General features: G+C 39.8%; 1 protein-coding gene across 6 annotated transcripts in view; it reads right to left on the minus strand.

Moving 5' to 3' along the window:
* Nucleotides 1-6514: 6514 nt before the first annotated feature.
* zmp:0000000846 (tenascin) overlaps nt 6515-17670 on the minus strand; it is a 32341-nt gene continuing 21185 nt past the window's right edge. For 3 of the 6 annotated variants that reach the window (XM_035667595.1, XM_035667596.1, XM_035667597.1), the window contains 16 exons: nt 16928-17200; nt 16471-16743; nt 16100-16372; nt 14140-14448; nt 11836-12108; nt 11391-11513; nt 11074-11217; nt 10826-10945; nt 10499-10642; nt 10281-10411; nt 9331-9463; nt 8765-8916; nt 8473-8569; nt 8216-8377; nt 7392-7555; nt 6515-7238 (listed from right to left, as the gene is read on the minus strand). In XM_035667595.1, coding sequence (XP_035523488.1) covers nt 7128-7238; nt 7392-7555; nt 8216-8377; nt 8473-8569; nt 8765-8916; nt 9331-9463; nt 10281-10411; nt 10499-10642; nt 10826-10945; nt 11074-11217; nt 11391-11513; nt 11836-12108; nt 14140-14448; nt 16100-16372; nt 16471-16743; nt 16928-17200 — 2882 coding nt within the window. In that variant the 3' untranslated portion in view covers nt 6515-7127. The remainder of the gene's footprint in view (nt 7239-7391; nt 7556-8215; nt 8378-8472; nt 8570-8764; nt 8917-9330; nt 9464-10280; nt 10412-10498; nt 10643-10825; nt 10946-11073; nt 11218-11390; nt 11514-11835; nt 12109-14139; nt 14449-16099; nt 16373-16470; nt 16744-16927; nt 17201-17670) is intronic. The other 3 variants (XM_035667598.1, XM_035667599.1, XM_035667600.1) reach the window with 1 other exon arrangement.

Raw genomic sequence — 17670 nt, forward strand, 5'->3', positions numbered from 1 at the left:
CAAAAAGTCCAGATGGCAACTTTACGAGGCAAAGACATCGGGGTTGTGATCTCCAGCAGTGTGTGTGGGACTGCGATGAAGCCAGCTTGAGCCAGTCGTATGCGAGGTTCAACATGCATGCTCCAAGCACAATCCTCTTAGGCTCAGGTCCAACTTGACGTACATCTGCGGGCGACCTAATGAAATGTATTTGGCCTTAATGCTCTCGATGTAAAGCGAAGGAAGGAATGTGCATCGATGCGAAGATTAAAACAAAGACTGCTTCATTGGAGCTAAAAGAAGAGAGCAAAAGTATTTTGAGATCAAAAACTAACATGGGGGGGGTGTCCTTTTAAAAAAATTATTCAGTTTAAAAAGGCTGTCAGCTCTGCTTTCTTGGCTTTTAATCAGAGGTCAGACATCTGGCCTGGGGGGGGGGGCTTTCATGTTATTGCTCTGCTTTTTCTGAAATGGACAATAGCATCAAATCTATAAATTTGATTCAATCCTCTGTGATTAACTAAATGAGCTCTGTTGTTAATCTATGAAATAGGGATCCATTAGAGGAGATCACTCACCATCTTGATAGGTTATAAAAACCACCCGATGCATGTTGGTACATACGCGGGAGGGTCACTGACACCGAGTGTATTAGAGCCCCCCCATCTCTTTTACACACTTTTATTTTGATGACACGTTGGATGGCTGTGTCCATTGTTTAAAGCCCACAGATGTCAGGAGATGATCACAATGATTAATGATTATAAGCGGGATAATTTTCCACAATCCTTCATGTCATACATGTGACTCTACAGTATCATGCTAATGTTTTAACCATTAATCAACAGAGGTAATACGTGGCTAAGCACACATTTTGATTGATTTATCTGTACTTTACTTAAGTATTTATTATATTTATTACTTTCTACTGCTTACACTTTCAAAACAGGCTCGTTACTCTAGTTTTAATGCATTTGAGAGGAATTATTATTAGTCTTTGTATTATTGCATGCCTTCCTAACATCAAGACGTAACAAGATGAAACAGACAAAAAAAGGAGACCATGTTTGAAGTTTCAGCTTTCTACAGAAACAGCTGGCAGAAATGTCCTTCAGAGAAACCAAGAGAGTACTTTTTACTCTGTACTTTAAGTACATTTTACGCAAAGAAGTTAAATCAGGGGAGCCCGGTTAGATCAGTGGGTAGAGCTGGCGACCCATGTACCAAGGCTGAGTACTTGCTGCAGCGGTCCAGGGTTCGAATCCGGCCTGTGGCACTTTGCTGCGTGTCATCCCCTCTCTCTGCCCCCCTTTCCTGTCTGTCTCCAGCTGTCCTATCAAATAAAGGCATAGAAAGCTGAAAAAAATATATACTTCTACTTTTACCAAGCTATTTATTTACACAAATCTGTACTTCTACTAGAGTTAAGAATGTAATATTTCTATTGATTAACAGAGGAGGCAAAAGTACACACACTGTCTGGTGTTAAAATAGCTTAAAAACTTTAAAGTTGAAGGGTCTTTAGAGACTAGAGTAATGTACAGTAAAGGGTTCTAGAGATAGAAATGTCACTTTGGTCCAGACTGAAATATCTCAACAACAACTGGACATTCATGTGGACACATTGTACAGACAATCATGTTCCCCAGAGGATGAATCCTGATAACTTTGGTGATTCTCTGACTTTTCCTTTAATGCCGCCATGAGGACATTTGTGGTTTTTACTTATACAGTGTTGGCATCAAGTATGTGTCTCAGATTTCTGTCAATTCCCAGACTGTTTATGGACTCCAGTATGCAGAAATATTAAGATAGAACTGCATTTTTTATTCAGAGATCTTGAGGTCAGAGGTCAAAGGATTCCTGTTGAAAATTGACATGCCAGTTTTTCCATCGCCAAAATTTAGCCTAACTTTGGAACGTTATTTAGCCTCCCTTCCCAACATGCTAGCATGACATGATTGCTACCAATGGATGCATTAGCTTCATACAATACCATCTTCACTGGAAGAAGTAAGGATAATGACCCCCCACCCCTGCAAACTGTAGTTTTCTGTGCAGGTAACGTGTTGTGTTCTCCTGTTTTTCTTCATGTTTGTTGACTCTATAAATGAACCTAGATGACGGGAGGAATAGGAATTGTTCCTAATAGTGTGATATTACAGTAATGTGTCGGTGTCGGGGGTTCACCGCCTTTGAAACTGGAGGGTTCTGATGACAGAGACGTGCCTGAAGCAACTGATGGCGCAGATTATCTGTCTGTGCCAAGCGATCAATCAGATCATGCAGAGGCAGAAATGGAGTACGCCGACTCAGCAAAACTCAGAGGACATGAACTTATTATTGTGCTTCCAAATTTAATTTGTGCTTGATGTCAGTCATTTAAGCAGTTATAGTAGCATAAAGCTAACACAATATGCCTAAAATTATAAATAATAAATACAAGTTACACTGAAATATATCAATGATTCAATTCAATCAACTTGCTCAGTTACATTAATAAGAGGTTGGATATGTAGTTAAATAGTGTAAAAGTCACAAAATTATAAAATGCTCATAAAAATGCAGCATTTACAGGCTTATATACATACATATACAGATCAGTAACCATGACAACACATAAAAATAATGCTGTCAGTAATTACAGTTTATTAATCCGTGATCCATTTTGCCCACAACTATCTGTACAGTGAGGTTTCTCCTCTGCAGCACTGCAGCCTGAATGCAGCCTGAATGCAGCACATTATTATATATAGCAGCATTAATCAACATCCTGTGCTGTTTGGTATAGTGTACCGCATTGTCTACTGTTTAAAGTTAGTTTGAGAAGTCCCCCCCCCACGCACGCTCAGGCGAGGTATGCAATGTCTCTCAGCAGCTTAAATACTTGGGATACCAGGGATGATTGAGGAAAAATAACTCCAACCCGGTCAATTTAAATTATATCTCTAGGCCTTTAAATGTTAAAATCCCAAAAATTAAAGCATGTTCTTTAATGCCACAGTCATCTTCAATTTACAACACATGCACCAGGAATTCCCTCAGCACATAGAACAATCACACAGAGCGTGAAATTACCTATTTTTTTCTTTCAATTACATATGTCTAATGGTGGAGTGGAAAGCAGTGTGGAGCGCCCTGACAGCGCCGTGGCAGATGATTTAGATACATGTTCACACACTGCCAGGGACTCTGCACCGAGAGCAGAGCCAATTCAAATATAGCACAGACTCTTGGGAAAAAGTTTCCTTGAAAAACATGATTAATGGCAGTCCAGCGTGTTTCAGCGGGGCCGCATGGCGTGACTAATGCAAACAGGTTTTTTCTTAGGCAACAGAGTAACCTTTGCTCAACTGGCACGTACGGAAATCAAATCTTTATTTTTCGGCTCCTATTTGACCCTAATGAAGTAAAAGCTCTGTACTTCAAGAATATATTTCACACCCAGACACAATTCAAAAAAACCTTTTCTGTGTGGTAACATGTTGGGAAAAACAGTAATAATACTAATAATACTAATAATAATAGAGGAAACATTATATAATAAAAAAGCTAATTTAACTGGAGGAGAAACTGTGAAAAAAAGGCAGACTTGGTTTTAGGTTGTATCAGCAGGAGAGAGCTGGCTGCTCTTAAGCAAACAATGATATAACACTGTACAAATACTTCGAGTATCACAATGTGTAGCAACACCATGACAGTTCTGGGAACTGTTAGCTAATTTTGGTTCACATGTAGAGAGACAGGTTGCTGTTACACTGCAGCCTTACCTGGGCTGAATGCTTCCACCTCCCCCTATAGAAGGTATGTATAGTAGCTGGTTACAGGAGGTTACTGCAGTTTGGAGATTTTTTATTTTTTAATACTTTCTGGTGTTTAAATACACTCAAAACTCCCAAATTCACTGAATTTAATGACTTAAATTTCTTAAAAACTGCAACTTCTTTATGTTTCTAAGCATCAAATTGAGCTCATGAGTGTTAAATCCATGTTTTAATGTTAGTATATATGTTGTGCAAAAGGCTGCAGCCATGCCAGCAGTTTTATGAGGGTGTGTTTATAGGCACAGCTTTGAGCTAAAGGCTAACGTCAGCATGCTAACAATGATAAAGTTCACCATCTTAGCTTAGCTTGTCAGCATGGTAATATTTGCTAATTTTGCAGGTATTTGGGCATAAATTTAAATTTAAACCTAAACCTGATGACGGAGATCAAATTAAATAGCAACCCTTCCTATAATTAAGACTCTTCACTCAAAACTATAAATGTCAACGTCAAGTCAGTCAGTAGGATTCATCCTCTGGGGACTTAATGAATTAAAACATTATTTAACGTACATAATTCAGGTCTGTGAAGACCTTATCAACCATTTAGTAATAAACACCAGACAGGTTGTAATATTGTTGTCAAATAATGGTTGAAATACAATAAATGCACCTCATTAAACATCAAACATCAACATGCTGATGTTTAGCAGGTTATGTTTACTATGTTAGTTTAGCGTGTTCGCATGGCAACATTTGCAGATTAGCACTAAATACAAATTTCAGCTGAAGGAAAGTCAACAGGATTAGTACATAACATCGTGGGAACCATGGATGTCTGTAAAAACTAAGTTGTACATATAGATATTTGACTGGAAAAATTACAACTTTAAACATGTTAGTGGTGCCACATTTAAAAGTAAAGGTAAAGTCACTGGGATTGATCCTCCCGGGACCATGAATGTTGAAAGATTTGATGGCAATCCATCCAATCGTTGATATTTACAGTCTATAAACCTGAACCTGAGCCATTTCCTCGGTTATCTTTCTAGAAACGAATTTGAAAGCCCATCTTTACTTCGCAAGCAGTGTAAAACTCATGGGTAATGGGACTCTTTCACCAAGTTAGAATATCTCTCAACGAGGGACGTTATCGGCTCTTATCTATCCTCGTGACAAGAGGAAGTAATCGGGGTCATGGGAAATATGGTCCTGATTTTGACAAACACAAGTGGCCAGATAATTGTATAATCTTCTTCCTAAACACTAAGGGATCACTGGAAAGCTTTTACCTCGGCACTATATCACAAAGACATTTTGGCTTCGTGACCTCAAGAGTCCTTATTTAGAAACATCTCAGGATGAAATCTGAGCTCAGCCTCACACATAGGTAGAAATCTAGGTCAACAGTTATGTCTAAGTGGAAAAACTGTGCAGCTCTGTGCCATCCAGTGTCTCGTCATACCTCATTGTATTCAAACAAAATGTTCAGAACATAAACCATCAACAGCTGAGAGAGTCGGGGCTTCTCTGAAAACATTTAGTTTGATCTGAGCACCGATACTCAGAAACTACTGCTGGGATCACGACTGGCGTTCGTTCGGGGTCTGACTGCTCTCTAGGCGGATCGGATGCAGCGTGTACCCATTAAAACAACACAACAAACAAACAAACAGTACCAGAGGGGTTCAGATCTAGACCAATGATCTGACCCGAGGACACAAGGTCCGATCACCAGGTCACCTGCCTGATGTTGAAAGACTGAAATGACTTTGCTTGCTAATGCAACACAAAGCAGAACATATTTCATCAGAATTTTCCCTCATTTAAAAGGTTTTAAGGATTTTAAGATGTTGGCGGAGTCTTCAAAACACCAAAGTCTGCGCTTGTTGTCAGTGTGTCAGAGCCAGATCTTGAACACCTAAACGACAGATTTGATGACAACTGTCGAGAGAGATTGATTTTAAAGGGGCTCCTGTTGCAAAAAGGAAGATGACACTGATTTAAGCTTAAACTTTGGAACGGAGAAGAGATGTTGGTGCAGGAAATAGTAGAAGTTTGAGACTTTTATAATAAATATACATAATACAAGGCTTAAAATGTCAATACGAAGAGTATTGAGATTGATAAATTGGACCGAGATTGAGTTTTTCTTTAACCTGATATCAAACATGTATTATTATTATTTCTGTACAAACAAACAAAACAAAAAAAACTATTTTTTAATGCCACATAATTAAATTTAATACCTTTATCAGGAGCAAATGGGTCAAAGAATAACACAAAACCAATAAAAAATGTAAATTTATGTTCTTGTATGTACAATAATCCTTAAAATAGCTGATTAATTAAGGAGACCTGGATCCGGATAAGTGGCAAAAACAATAAACTAATTAAAAAAACAATAATGTAATTTAAAGTTTTGCTAAAACTGACACTCATTATGAGTCAGTTAGCTTTTGGCTGCAGTAGCAACAGTGTTTGTTACAGTTCTGACCTGAAACAACATAAAAACATTTAGGACTTTTCTAAGTGAAATGTCAGACTTTTTATTACCGTTAAAGGGTTTTTAAAACAGATGAAGCTGAATTAGTGCTTTTATAAGACTTTGAGAAACCATTAATAATGAATATTCTTGATATTTACAGCCTCCTAAACAGTAACAGACAACCACAGGTACTTTAACACATCCCCAGCCAGTAGTGCGAGAGTAAACACTGCCATCTGCTGGAGCCGAGGTGGAAATAAAAAGGATCTCTTGCACACTTTTATCAAACTAATATTTTTTTTATTTGTATTGAAGGTTGCAGAGCATCAGATTTTTCTATCAAAATAAGTAAAGCGACATTTAAATATGAATTCAGTGGCATGAGTGGCCTCCAAATGCGACTGGTACAGTAAATATATGTGACATTTCATAGAGTTCATATCCTCATTAAGATCATTTTATATAATCATAATTTATCCTGGTCGATAACTCAGTTTAAGATGGAGGAATTTAAACTTTCCTGTAACTTTAGAGGATGTGAGCGGAGCCTGATGCCTTCTAACTATGTGCCTTCGACATGTGACTGATTCAGTGGATCAAAACAAATGTACAATTAATTCTCACATGGTAACAGATATTTGATCCCAGTAACACTTTATATTGTATGTCTGTTCACATCAAATCACACATACATACAAACAATGGGGACACAAAGAAAAACCATCTAATTCTTTGATTCTTTGGTGTAATTATTATTATATGGTTAGCTTCTCACAGCCAGAACTGAATCACATCAGACTGATTGTCTTTGTGTGTATTTTAGAGAATGATTTGAGAAGTTCATGACCACTCGACGAGGGAGATGAGGTGTAGACGAGAAAAGGGGGTTCACGAGTCTATGATCGCTTTTTTCTGCTCTCAAAGTTTCTGAAGTTGGCTGGCCTAATCTTCATCTCCGCAAATTCAATCGAGTGTTCGTGGCCCTTCCAGTGGAACCAGTTGATCCCCTGTGGGAAAGAAAAACAGAAAACAGATGATGGGGAGAGGCTTTAACAGTGAGAGGTAACTAACACATCAGTCACCCGAAACCACACATCCACCGACTCACAGACAAGGAGGGAAAAATCAGATTCTTCGTTATACGTAAAAGCTGTACGTACCTTACTATGACTGTTGTCACCGTATTTCCCCATGAGGTTGACGCGATGGCAGTTTTTATACCAGAAGGCGCCTTTGTATGACAGGGCGCAGTTGGTGACAGCGATGTCATTATCATTGTCATACGTGGAGAAGGGTCGGCCCTGGTGGTAAGTCATGGAGTCACCTGGAAAAGAGGTCGACAGTGAAGCCCAGAAAGCACAGCTCAGGAGTTTATGCACGTGAACACGTGAGCTTATTCAACCTTTTTATAGTTTAGTCCCAACATTTTAGGAAATATGTTTTATATTTTCTTTCTTTGATTGATACCACTTTCATGTCACTGTGTTTAATATAACAGCTACAGCCAGGAGATTTTTAAGCCTAGCTTAAAATAAAGACAACAAAACAATTGGAAACTGCTAGCCGGCCTCAGGCCAAAAGGTAACACATTATATCTTGTTTTTTTAATCTGCACAAAAAACTGAAGTGTAAAACAGAAAGGTTTGGTTTTACTGTGCCAGACTATTTCTTGGCTGGGAGCAGTTAATTCCTGGAGTGTCCGCTGACTGCCTGGCAACCTCACGGTGAAAACAAAGACTCTTGAAAGTAACTCAAAAAACCCCAATGTACTGTTTTTACACTGCGTTTGTACAAATTAAATAGATATAAAGTGGTAATTAGTGCACTTTAAGAGAAGATGGTAGGTGGCATTTTGTTACATTTGTGCAGAGCCAGGCTGGGTGCTTCAACATATTTCCTGTCTTTATGCTAAGCTAACCTAACCGGCTGCTACCATACAGACATGAGAGTGAATGTCGAACCAATCCTTTAAAGTAAAACCTACCTGCCGTTCCACTATACGCTCCTATGTAGACTTTATAACGGGATCTTGGCTCTGCGATCGTAAACTTGTCGTACTGAGCGTAGGCCGATTCCCCGTTGTCCCTCATGTCGACTCGCAGCTCATAATGGCCAGAATTTGTGATTTTATGGAGGTTGGAAAGACCTGTGATAATTTAATACGTGTGAGTTGGGAGAAAGGGTGGCTGAATAAGAAAGTGAGAGGCGAAGTAAATAAGACCAGAAGACGAGTGCTCTTACCCAGCCAGAACTCATCATTCATGTTACCGAAGCCAGCGGTGTAGTTCTTCCAGTTCCTGTAGAATTCCAGCTTTCCATTCTGGCGTCTGAGCAAAACCTGAAGAGGACTGACTTTCATGAGTGTCACAACAGCTTCACAGTGATCATACCAAGCCAACCAAAGTCACTGTGGTGTGTGTCTATCATTAGAAAAACAGCCGCTGAATAACTAGTATGATCATGTCCTATTTAATGAGAATTACGGTTTTCAAATCAGCCCTTTAATTGGATTCCAGTAGGTTGATTTACTCACCATCCATCCTCCGCCATCTGTGGTCATGTCACAGTAGACCTGGATGGGCTGGCTCTCCTCTCCTCCCACGTAGATGGTGTACAGACCAGAGGTCGTCTCTCCGTTCAGTAAAGCCTGAGCACAGTCCTTAGGGTGTCTGTACAACTGCCCAACTAGAGGCACACATATTAAAAAGACATCATACAGTCATTTCAGAGAGACGTCAGACAACACAGTCGCTTTATCTTCCTTTCTGTTATATATATATATATATATATACAAAAAAAAGGGTATAGAGTATACAGTATTGTGTGAGAATGAAGACCTTGGAAAGAAAAGAAGGTTTTGAAAAAGAAAGGGAACGTTTTTTCCATTGGGAGCTGCTCAGACAGAATGAAAAATAAGCACAGGTGATCTGACTGGAATATCAGATTAACCGAAAGGAATTTGCTTTAACTGTTACGTAACCCATCACCAAAGCTTTCACTGCTAAGAAAAAGTACCTGCAAGTTTCGTTAATTCAAGGCGATACACACTTATGCTTAAAAAAAATAAAGGTGTGGGCTCGCATGTGTTTTCATGCTTACTGGTCGTGAAGATGGTGTTGATGTGACGACTCCTCTGGGCTCCAGCGATGGCCTGAAGTCTGACATTGTACTCTGTGGAGCCAGTTAGCTGAGGCATGCTATAAGAGGACGCTGTGGGGCTTAGCACCACTTCCTGAATCCACACACAGACACACACACACACATATAAACACAAAGTAATTACAAAGAGTGAGATCAGACTGGAGATTTAACTACAAAATGTGCACAGTTTTGCTTTTATTTTATTAACAATATATAAAGATACAAGTTGGTGCCTGAAAAGTGTTGCATTCGTGAGCAGGGTTTCCACTTATAAGAAATTGTTTTCTAGGACTTTTTCCTCCTTTCTCTGACAATAAAGAACAACACTCACTCACACTGGTGGTCAGCGTTTATGGGACACATTAGCTTGCTTTTGTGGTATGCTATAAATAACAGTTCAAATAAAGTAAAATTTATTTTATTTTACAGCTTATTAAAAAACATTTAGAAAGTTGCACATACAACTGACAATTTCCAGGATATTTGGTCATTTTAAATCACTTTTTAGGTGTCCATGACTGGAAAACTAGTCTTTAAATTTCCAGGTTTTCCAGATATTCCAGGACATGCGGGAACCCTGATAAGTGATGGTGAGAGATAATTAAAACAACAAACAAAACATGGACGATATAAAACATTATGTGAATTTGGTAGTTTCTTGCTCTTCAAAAAGTCTGAGTTTCCTTGAATGCACCAACAAAAAAACATTACAATTGTAATTTCTTGTTGGTTTTAAATTAGAACAACAGCTGCCTAGTAGTTATGAAATCAATCCAAAACCTTATGGTGTGTTTGGAAAATGGTCGCCAGTAACTTTGAGTTTACAGTTTGTGGTTTTTTTGGGTTTAAACAAGAAAAAAAAACACCATTGTTGTCAGTGGCTGAAGTGATGTGAAGGTTGTACATACCCTGATTATACCGTCAGCAGAGGAGAAGGTGAGCGTGTAACCAGTGACAGCAGCCTGCGGGGGTTTCCATGTGAGAGTCGCACTGTCAGTTTGAATGTTAATAGCTGTCAGATCACGAGGAGGGTCCACGTCTGAAAATACAACGTCTCACTGTAGATTTATCACTCATTAAAAGAAGTGTAGCTACAATAATCAATATACATTCTGCTGCAGCTCACCAGTGGTGAATTCAGTGACAGCAGAGTCGCTCTTCTGTGCTTCTTTCATAGCATGTACTCCAACTGTGTAGTGTGTTCCTGGAACCAGGGAGCCCATCTCGAACTCCACTGTGTTCCCAGAAACATGCTCCACCGTGGGGGACACTGTAAGGCGAGGCACAACCCACATCAATAAATCAAAACTACACAATCAAACTCACTTATGTGGAAGGAAAGCAGGAGGGCGACCAATAGAAATATCACTTTTAAAGCAGAACTCGTTGTGCTTCTTGTCTAAATTAAAGGTCTAATGCAGATAAATGAAAACACCGTAAACACAAAACGAACCTGAATCTGCGCTGTAAGTAATGACGTAGCCGTCGACAGTGGCCACAGACGGTTGCCACAGCAACAGGGCTGAGGTATCAGTGACATTAACTGCAGACAGACCCTGAGGTCTGTCCAGAGCTGGAGGACACAAACGGGAACACAGTGTCAAGAGACTTCGATTAAATTTTCTACGAACTGACTCCGGCGTCAATGCGAGCCAGGAGGACTGTGTACTATTATGTAAGAAGAAGTAGAAGAAAGCTGACCTGTGGTTACAGTGTCAGTGCTGGGGTCACTTTCCTCCAGACCCTTCACAGAACTCACAGTCACTTGGTACTGTCTGCCCGGCATCATGTTGGGCAGCAAAGCTTCGAACACGCCGCCGTCCACAGTCACCATCATCGGGCTTCCTGTGGGAGGACAAATAACTAAATATGAATCCTGTAATAAAAACATATTATACAAAATGTTTGGTCCTTTTTAGAGGATCTGAGCAGTGTCAGGTGACCGGGTTTATTATTGAAGACAGATTTAAAACCAGCAGTAAACTATAGCAACACAATAACCCTGATTTCCCTCTTACCTCCTTCAAAGGGCACATAGGTGATACGGTAGTTGTCCACTGGAGAGCGAGGCATGGACCAGTGAACTACAGCGGAGGAGTCAGTCACTTCAGAGAAGTGCAGTCCCCTTGGAGTACTCAGGCCTAGCAAAGTGCAAATGGATATGCGCAGACAGGAAAGCAGGAGAAAAAAAAATGAATTAAAGAGAAGAAAATATGGCCAATAACACTGCAAGAAAAAAAAAAAAAAAACTATGAGCTTGGAGGATCCAAATAAAACTCCAGAAATGATGTTTCCCAAAAGACAATTTTCCATTAGAGTCAGACATGGAGTTAAGCCTAAACCAGAAAATAAAGATGATTAGTGGGGCTGTGGGTTCAGTTCCCCGACAGCAGGCGTCACACCAAAACTCAGAAAGTTAAGTAGTTAGTATAAAATTTGCACATTGCAGTGTTTTTCATCTACCTGTCTGAGCAACCCCAGTAATAGGTTGGGAGCGTTGGTCCAATGTGACACCATAAAGCTCGATTTCATACTCTGTGCCACTCATGAGTCCAGTTAAAACCTTGGTTCGCTCGTCGCCTCGGACACTGTGCTCTTGACCGTGGGCTAATCTTTTGCTGTCTCTTATTTTGATCACGAATCGGTCAAACATGTCTTCATCAGAAGTCCATGACAGACGAAAACTGTCGGCTGTGATGTCCGAGACAAAGAGATGCTCCACCTCCGGCTCGGCCTCTGGTTAGACAATAGAAACATAACGTTGCAGTAGGTTTGACGTTTTCCCAGCAATACTCAACTTCTGAGAGATGGCCAAAGACATCAGTTTGGAAGAAGTCAGCAGTCAGGCAAGAAGGTTTCCAGGTGGTAGACAGGGTTAGATTCCAGCCTAAAGGCCTGTTTATCCACCACCTCCAGTCTGCCATGCTCAGGCGTCCGTTAGTTTGCACAGGGACTACAAAGGCGCAAGTTTGGGTGAATTAAACAGACAAGATCCTTTTTGTACATGTTTATTTGTGTCGGTCAACAGTATCACATTCAGTAACGGAGCTGTGGGACGGATTTCAGCCAACGCGGGTTGTGACGAGGTCCCCATGCGTCTCCAAGGCCAGCCTTGATGCATTCAGTGCATTCAAAGATAATGAAACAAACGAGATTAAGAGGTTGAAGGGTTAGCTTAGAGTTTTTTTAGTGAGGTTGTATAAGGTTCTTATCCATAGTCGGTGTTTGGAGGAGCAGACAAGAGCACCGGCACGGAAGCTAAGCAATGTATTGCAGTGGATGGGGTCAGCATGTAAAAAAAATCTGTTTAATGCTATACGCTATATTTAGAATATATTTTCACTGCTTTACTTTGCTGTCAGACAAAAAATGAAGCAGCTTTTTTGCTCTCTTCTTGCAAAGACTCCTTCGACAACGGAAGTTGCTGGTTTTACCGCTGCCTCGATCTGCAGCAACTAATGTTAGTTTGGATCCAAACACTACAACACTAAAGTGTGTGGTATATTTCTAAAACGTTTTACACAAGGATCTCCTACTTTCCTGGGGCAACTAAAAGGCCACTACGGATTAGTAAATCTAGCAGCTTGAGGACTGAGCCATCTCGCTTCCTTCTCATCTCTGTAGATCTTTAGTTTGATTGTGCATCTCTCAACAGAGTTGAAGCACAAGTGAGTATTTCAATTATTCTTGTGGGTGGCATTAGAGGATATGGGCAAAACTCGAACTACGTATCTGCAGGTTTAAGTGCAAAGTTGTTCTTACTGTACAGCCTTAACAGGAGCCGACAGCATCTCACTTTCATGGCAGCAGTTTATTTAAAAACTGCTAATAAATAAAAAGATTTGTAATTAATTAAAAATGAACTTTGGGCAAGCAGATTTTTGACCAACTTCACCAACTTGTTTTTTGGGTGGGCTTGTTTTTATGCCGCTAAAATACTCCTGTGTGGTTCTCCAAACTGGGGGTGTGGCAACCACCATGTACTGTATTTATTGTATACACCAACTATGGATAAGTACCTCATAAAACCTTGCTTCAAAAAAAACCATCAGAACTAACCCTTTAAATCAACTGACATTTCATGCTCAAAATGTCTTGTTGATTTATCAGTGTTTTCCTACTTCTGATCATTTTGTTTGATTCAGTGGTTTTTAGCCAGATCTATAAACCAGGATGAACAGATATCAGCACGGTGAAAGTCAATTTTAAAAAGATGTCCATAGACATGATACAGTAGTTGTATTACATCAACAGGCATCTGTCATCAGAAATCGGAAGGAAAACACATTTTAAAATATGAAAACAAACAAAAAATGTTCGCTCATATTTTGGGAGGTGAGAAGAAATAAAACGGGAGCTCCAACATCTCTTCCTCCCGGTGATGAAGCTGCATACCAAGAAAACGCTTAAAACAAAAGAAAAAGTGAGATAATTCTGGAAAAGGTTGTGTTATAAATCTGAGTTAGGGTTAGGTTACAATACTGAGCTGAAGCCTCACTATCCAAACATGGCATTAACCAAAACTCATCAATACTACAATTTTTGTTACACGATATCTGAAGGAAACGTCTATTATTTTAGATTTATATACAAAAATCATGAACACTAAAGAATTATGGCATTTATAGAACTGCCAGGTTGTGACGGTGAAACTTCAGAATTGGATCATAAAGTTTAATTATCATATTATTACAGTAGTTGCAACAGAACAAGGAACTGCACTTTTTTAGTAAGACGAGGGTCCTTGCAGTACACCATGAGTGGTACCTGTCACAGCCACTGTAGTGAGAGGCCGAGAGAGAAGCCCTGACTCTGACACCCCGGTCAGCGTGACCTCATAGCCTATGCCGGTGATGAGGCCCCAGATGTCCAGGTGACTTTGGTTTCCTGGCACAGTGAACTCCTGAGGCTCCAGCAGCCAGCCAGAGTCTGTCACCACTATGTGAAAATGGCTGAAGCCGCCACTAGAGGGGGTTAACTCCTCCTGCTGCAGCTGCTGCTTCACCTCCCACGACACACGGAAGCCGTAGGGGGTTATGTTGGAAATGGTCAAGTTTTCCACTTTAGGCAAAGGAGCTGGAGGGGAGTGGGTGTGATTTTTTGGGGGGGTTTTTTTGGTTTTTGAGAGGGAACACATGTGGGAGGGGGGAAAAGAGTGAACAACCAAGTGTGCAATTGTTGCAAAAGCAAATCATAAGATATGTTCTTTTCTATGAGGTGATTCATTTTAAAGAGGCAAAATTAAATCTGATCTGAATGTCTCAAAAAATAGGCCAAAAACACATTAAAAGGCAAATTTGGCAAGCATCATAATGCTTTATATACTTCTACAGAAGACAATAAAAGGATGAAATCGACATTTGAAGCTTGGATTTGTGGCTCATATCGACAGCCACACAAAACAAAAACAAAAAGGTAAAAGGAGAGATGAACGAGGGCGCGACGAACCCATCACATCTGGGGATTTCTTACAATACAACAAAGATGCTATTCAAGGTGATTAAAAGACGTACATCAAAAGATTTTAAGACTAGCAGTTTGAAAACAACTTAACCCAAGACATCTAGTGGACATTAGTGGAACTGCATCTTAACGCTTTAGCTTTTTAGCCCAGTCAATGCCAGCTCTTTATCTAATGGTGGAAAGTAACTCAGTAAATTTACTCAAGTACTGTACTTAAAAGGTCCAGTGTGCAACATTTAGGAGGTATGTTTTAGTGAATAATCATCTGAATATAGGAATCTTTGTGTTTTAATTACTTTAGAATGAGGTGTTTACAGTGGTTCTACAGTCACCTCAGATTGCTTTCCATGGAGTCTGCCATGTTTCTACAATAGCCCAGAACAGACAAACAAAACACTGGCTGTAGAGACTTTCACATTTTTTGCGAGTTTTGTGGCCACTGCAGTTTCTCCTACGCACTTCACTGCCCGTTCTTCTTTCCAGGTCATCAAATACGGACGCGAGGGGTGTTAGTTAGTTAGTTAGTTGCAATCTGCAAACTTCACTACTAAACTACTGCTTCAAGTACAAGGAACTTCTACTGCTTTACATTTCAAAACCAAATATTGGACTTTTTACTAAACTTTAGTTTTAAGATTCAGATTATTAACACAAAATAAAATCAATAAATAAATGATCATGTATTATTACATTAAGCAACACAGCAGTAAAATTAGCTCAACCTTTACCAGCTACATCATTAAACTGATGCTTGCATATTAATAATTATATACAGAATGGCCCTTTTCAGAATAATACAGTGTATCTTTCATTGGAATATTGCTAGCCAGCTGACACTGCAACCAATATTTATGGCATTAAACAAAATCTACAACATATGAAAACTACAGATTTTAGGCTATCTGTCAAAGCTAACAACATATAAAAATAAAAAATAGTGCAGAATTACTCAACATCCATGTCCTCTTTGGGGTTAATAAATCAAATGGTTTCAAGCACCAAAAATGCTACCAGATTGTGAAAACAGTAGGAGCTAATGATGCGTGTCAAATTTGCTCTTTGAGGCTTTAGACCTGCAGATAAAAAAAATATTGTTTCAAGTTGCAGTTGAGTTATTTTGGTATGTTAAACCGATATCTGGAGACAAAAAGCCCCCCCAAAAAAGCAGTTTAGTTCAGTAAATGTTTTGTTGCAAAAGACACATGGTTTCCATTCACAACTGCAAAATGATAAGAGTTTAAGATATGAGTAAAATACGTAGTACCTGTGACAGCGTGGGCTAACAAAGAGGGAGTGTGGCGCCCGTGAGAGATACCGTACAGTTCAATATCATAGCCTGTGGCATCCATCAGGTTAGAGATTGTAATGTTACGGGCTTCACCGGGCAGTCTGAACTCCAGTGTGTCAGACTGCTGCTCAGGGTCACTGACCCGGATAACAAAGCCATCAAAGTGGCCTGACACAGTGCTCCAGGACAAGCTGAGGTTATGCGGACTCACAGATGAAGCAGTTATGGGCCCCAACTGTGGGACATCCTCTGAACAGAAAAAGAACATGGCTTTTCAGTTATGTTGTGCTGGTAAATCACAATGTGGTTGGTACATGCAGTGTCAGAAAATGCATGTAATGTGATACCTGTTGTAGCTACACCAAACAGGGGCTGTGTGTTCTGGCCACCAGCGCTGGCGTACAGCTTTATGTTGTAGCTTGTGCTCGCTTTGAGCCCGACCATGACTGTGGAGCGCACGTCTCCTGGCAGAGCGCGCCCCATTGCCTGCGAGGGCAAAGCAGACTCTCTGACTTCTACTATAAAGTTATCAAAAGCCTTCTCTCCTGTCCGCCATGACAGAGAAAATCTGTCTGAGGTAATGTTAGAAACAACTAGCCTGGACAAATCAGGCTCTTCCGCTACAGGGGAGAGAAAAATATGAAATATATTCATTTATGGAAGTAGAAAGCATGAATGTGTCTCTTTTTATAAAGTCCAGTGTATGCATACAGGCCAGAGTTAGCTTTACAGTGCAGATAATAACTGAAGAATATTAAATATAACCCTATTCTTTGTAATGACAAATACACAAAATCAAAATACCTGTTGATGCAACAATACTGACAGCACTTGTTCGGGATCCTTTGTATGTCCCATAGAGGTAGGCTACATAGTCAGTGCTGGGCCTGAGCCCTGTGACGTCATGGGACTTTACATTGTGGGATATGTTATATTCCTTTGGCTCCATCAGCCAATCAGAATCAATAATCTCCAGGATAAAACCATCAAATTCTCCTTCAGTGCCGTTCCAGAAGATTGAAAAGCTCTCTGACGTTAAGTTTGAGATATATAGTTTGCCAACCACTGGTTGATTCACTAAAGAGAGAAATCATTATTAGATGTTCATCAAAGCCAACTTGCAGAACACACACTGATATAAATCATATTATTATTGGTAGCTGGTTGGTTGGAGTTATCGTATAAAAATTACAGGTCACTCACCACCACCCACTTGCAATTCCTGATAGTCTGAGTAGCTTAATAAAAAAATAAATACATGCATATATATTTTTGTCTAAAAATGTGCACAATTAATTTAGCAGCAACAACTGACCCTTTCTTAAGCTCCGCCTTGTTTTGCTCCGTGCTCCATTAACAGTTGAGTAAGCCTCAGTCAGAACCTCTGTCTTTTAGGGTAGTGTGAAAAAACAACCACATTTTTGATGATGGTTAAAAGATAAAAGCACCATATAGTCACATCTTAAGTTAGCATATGTTAGCAAAACATTAGCTAATGTACGGAAGCCGAGAACGGGCATGGATTTTTTTTTTTTTATGCACTGTTA

Source organism: Morone saxatilis, unplaced genomic scaffold (genome assembly GCF_004916995.1).
Source record: "Morone saxatilis isolate NCDOM2014 unplaced genomic scaffold, NCSU_SB_2.0 Contig21, whole genome shotgun sequence".
Classification (NCBI taxonomy): Eukaryota; Metazoa; Chordata; class Actinopteri; family Moronidae; genus Morone; species Morone saxatilis.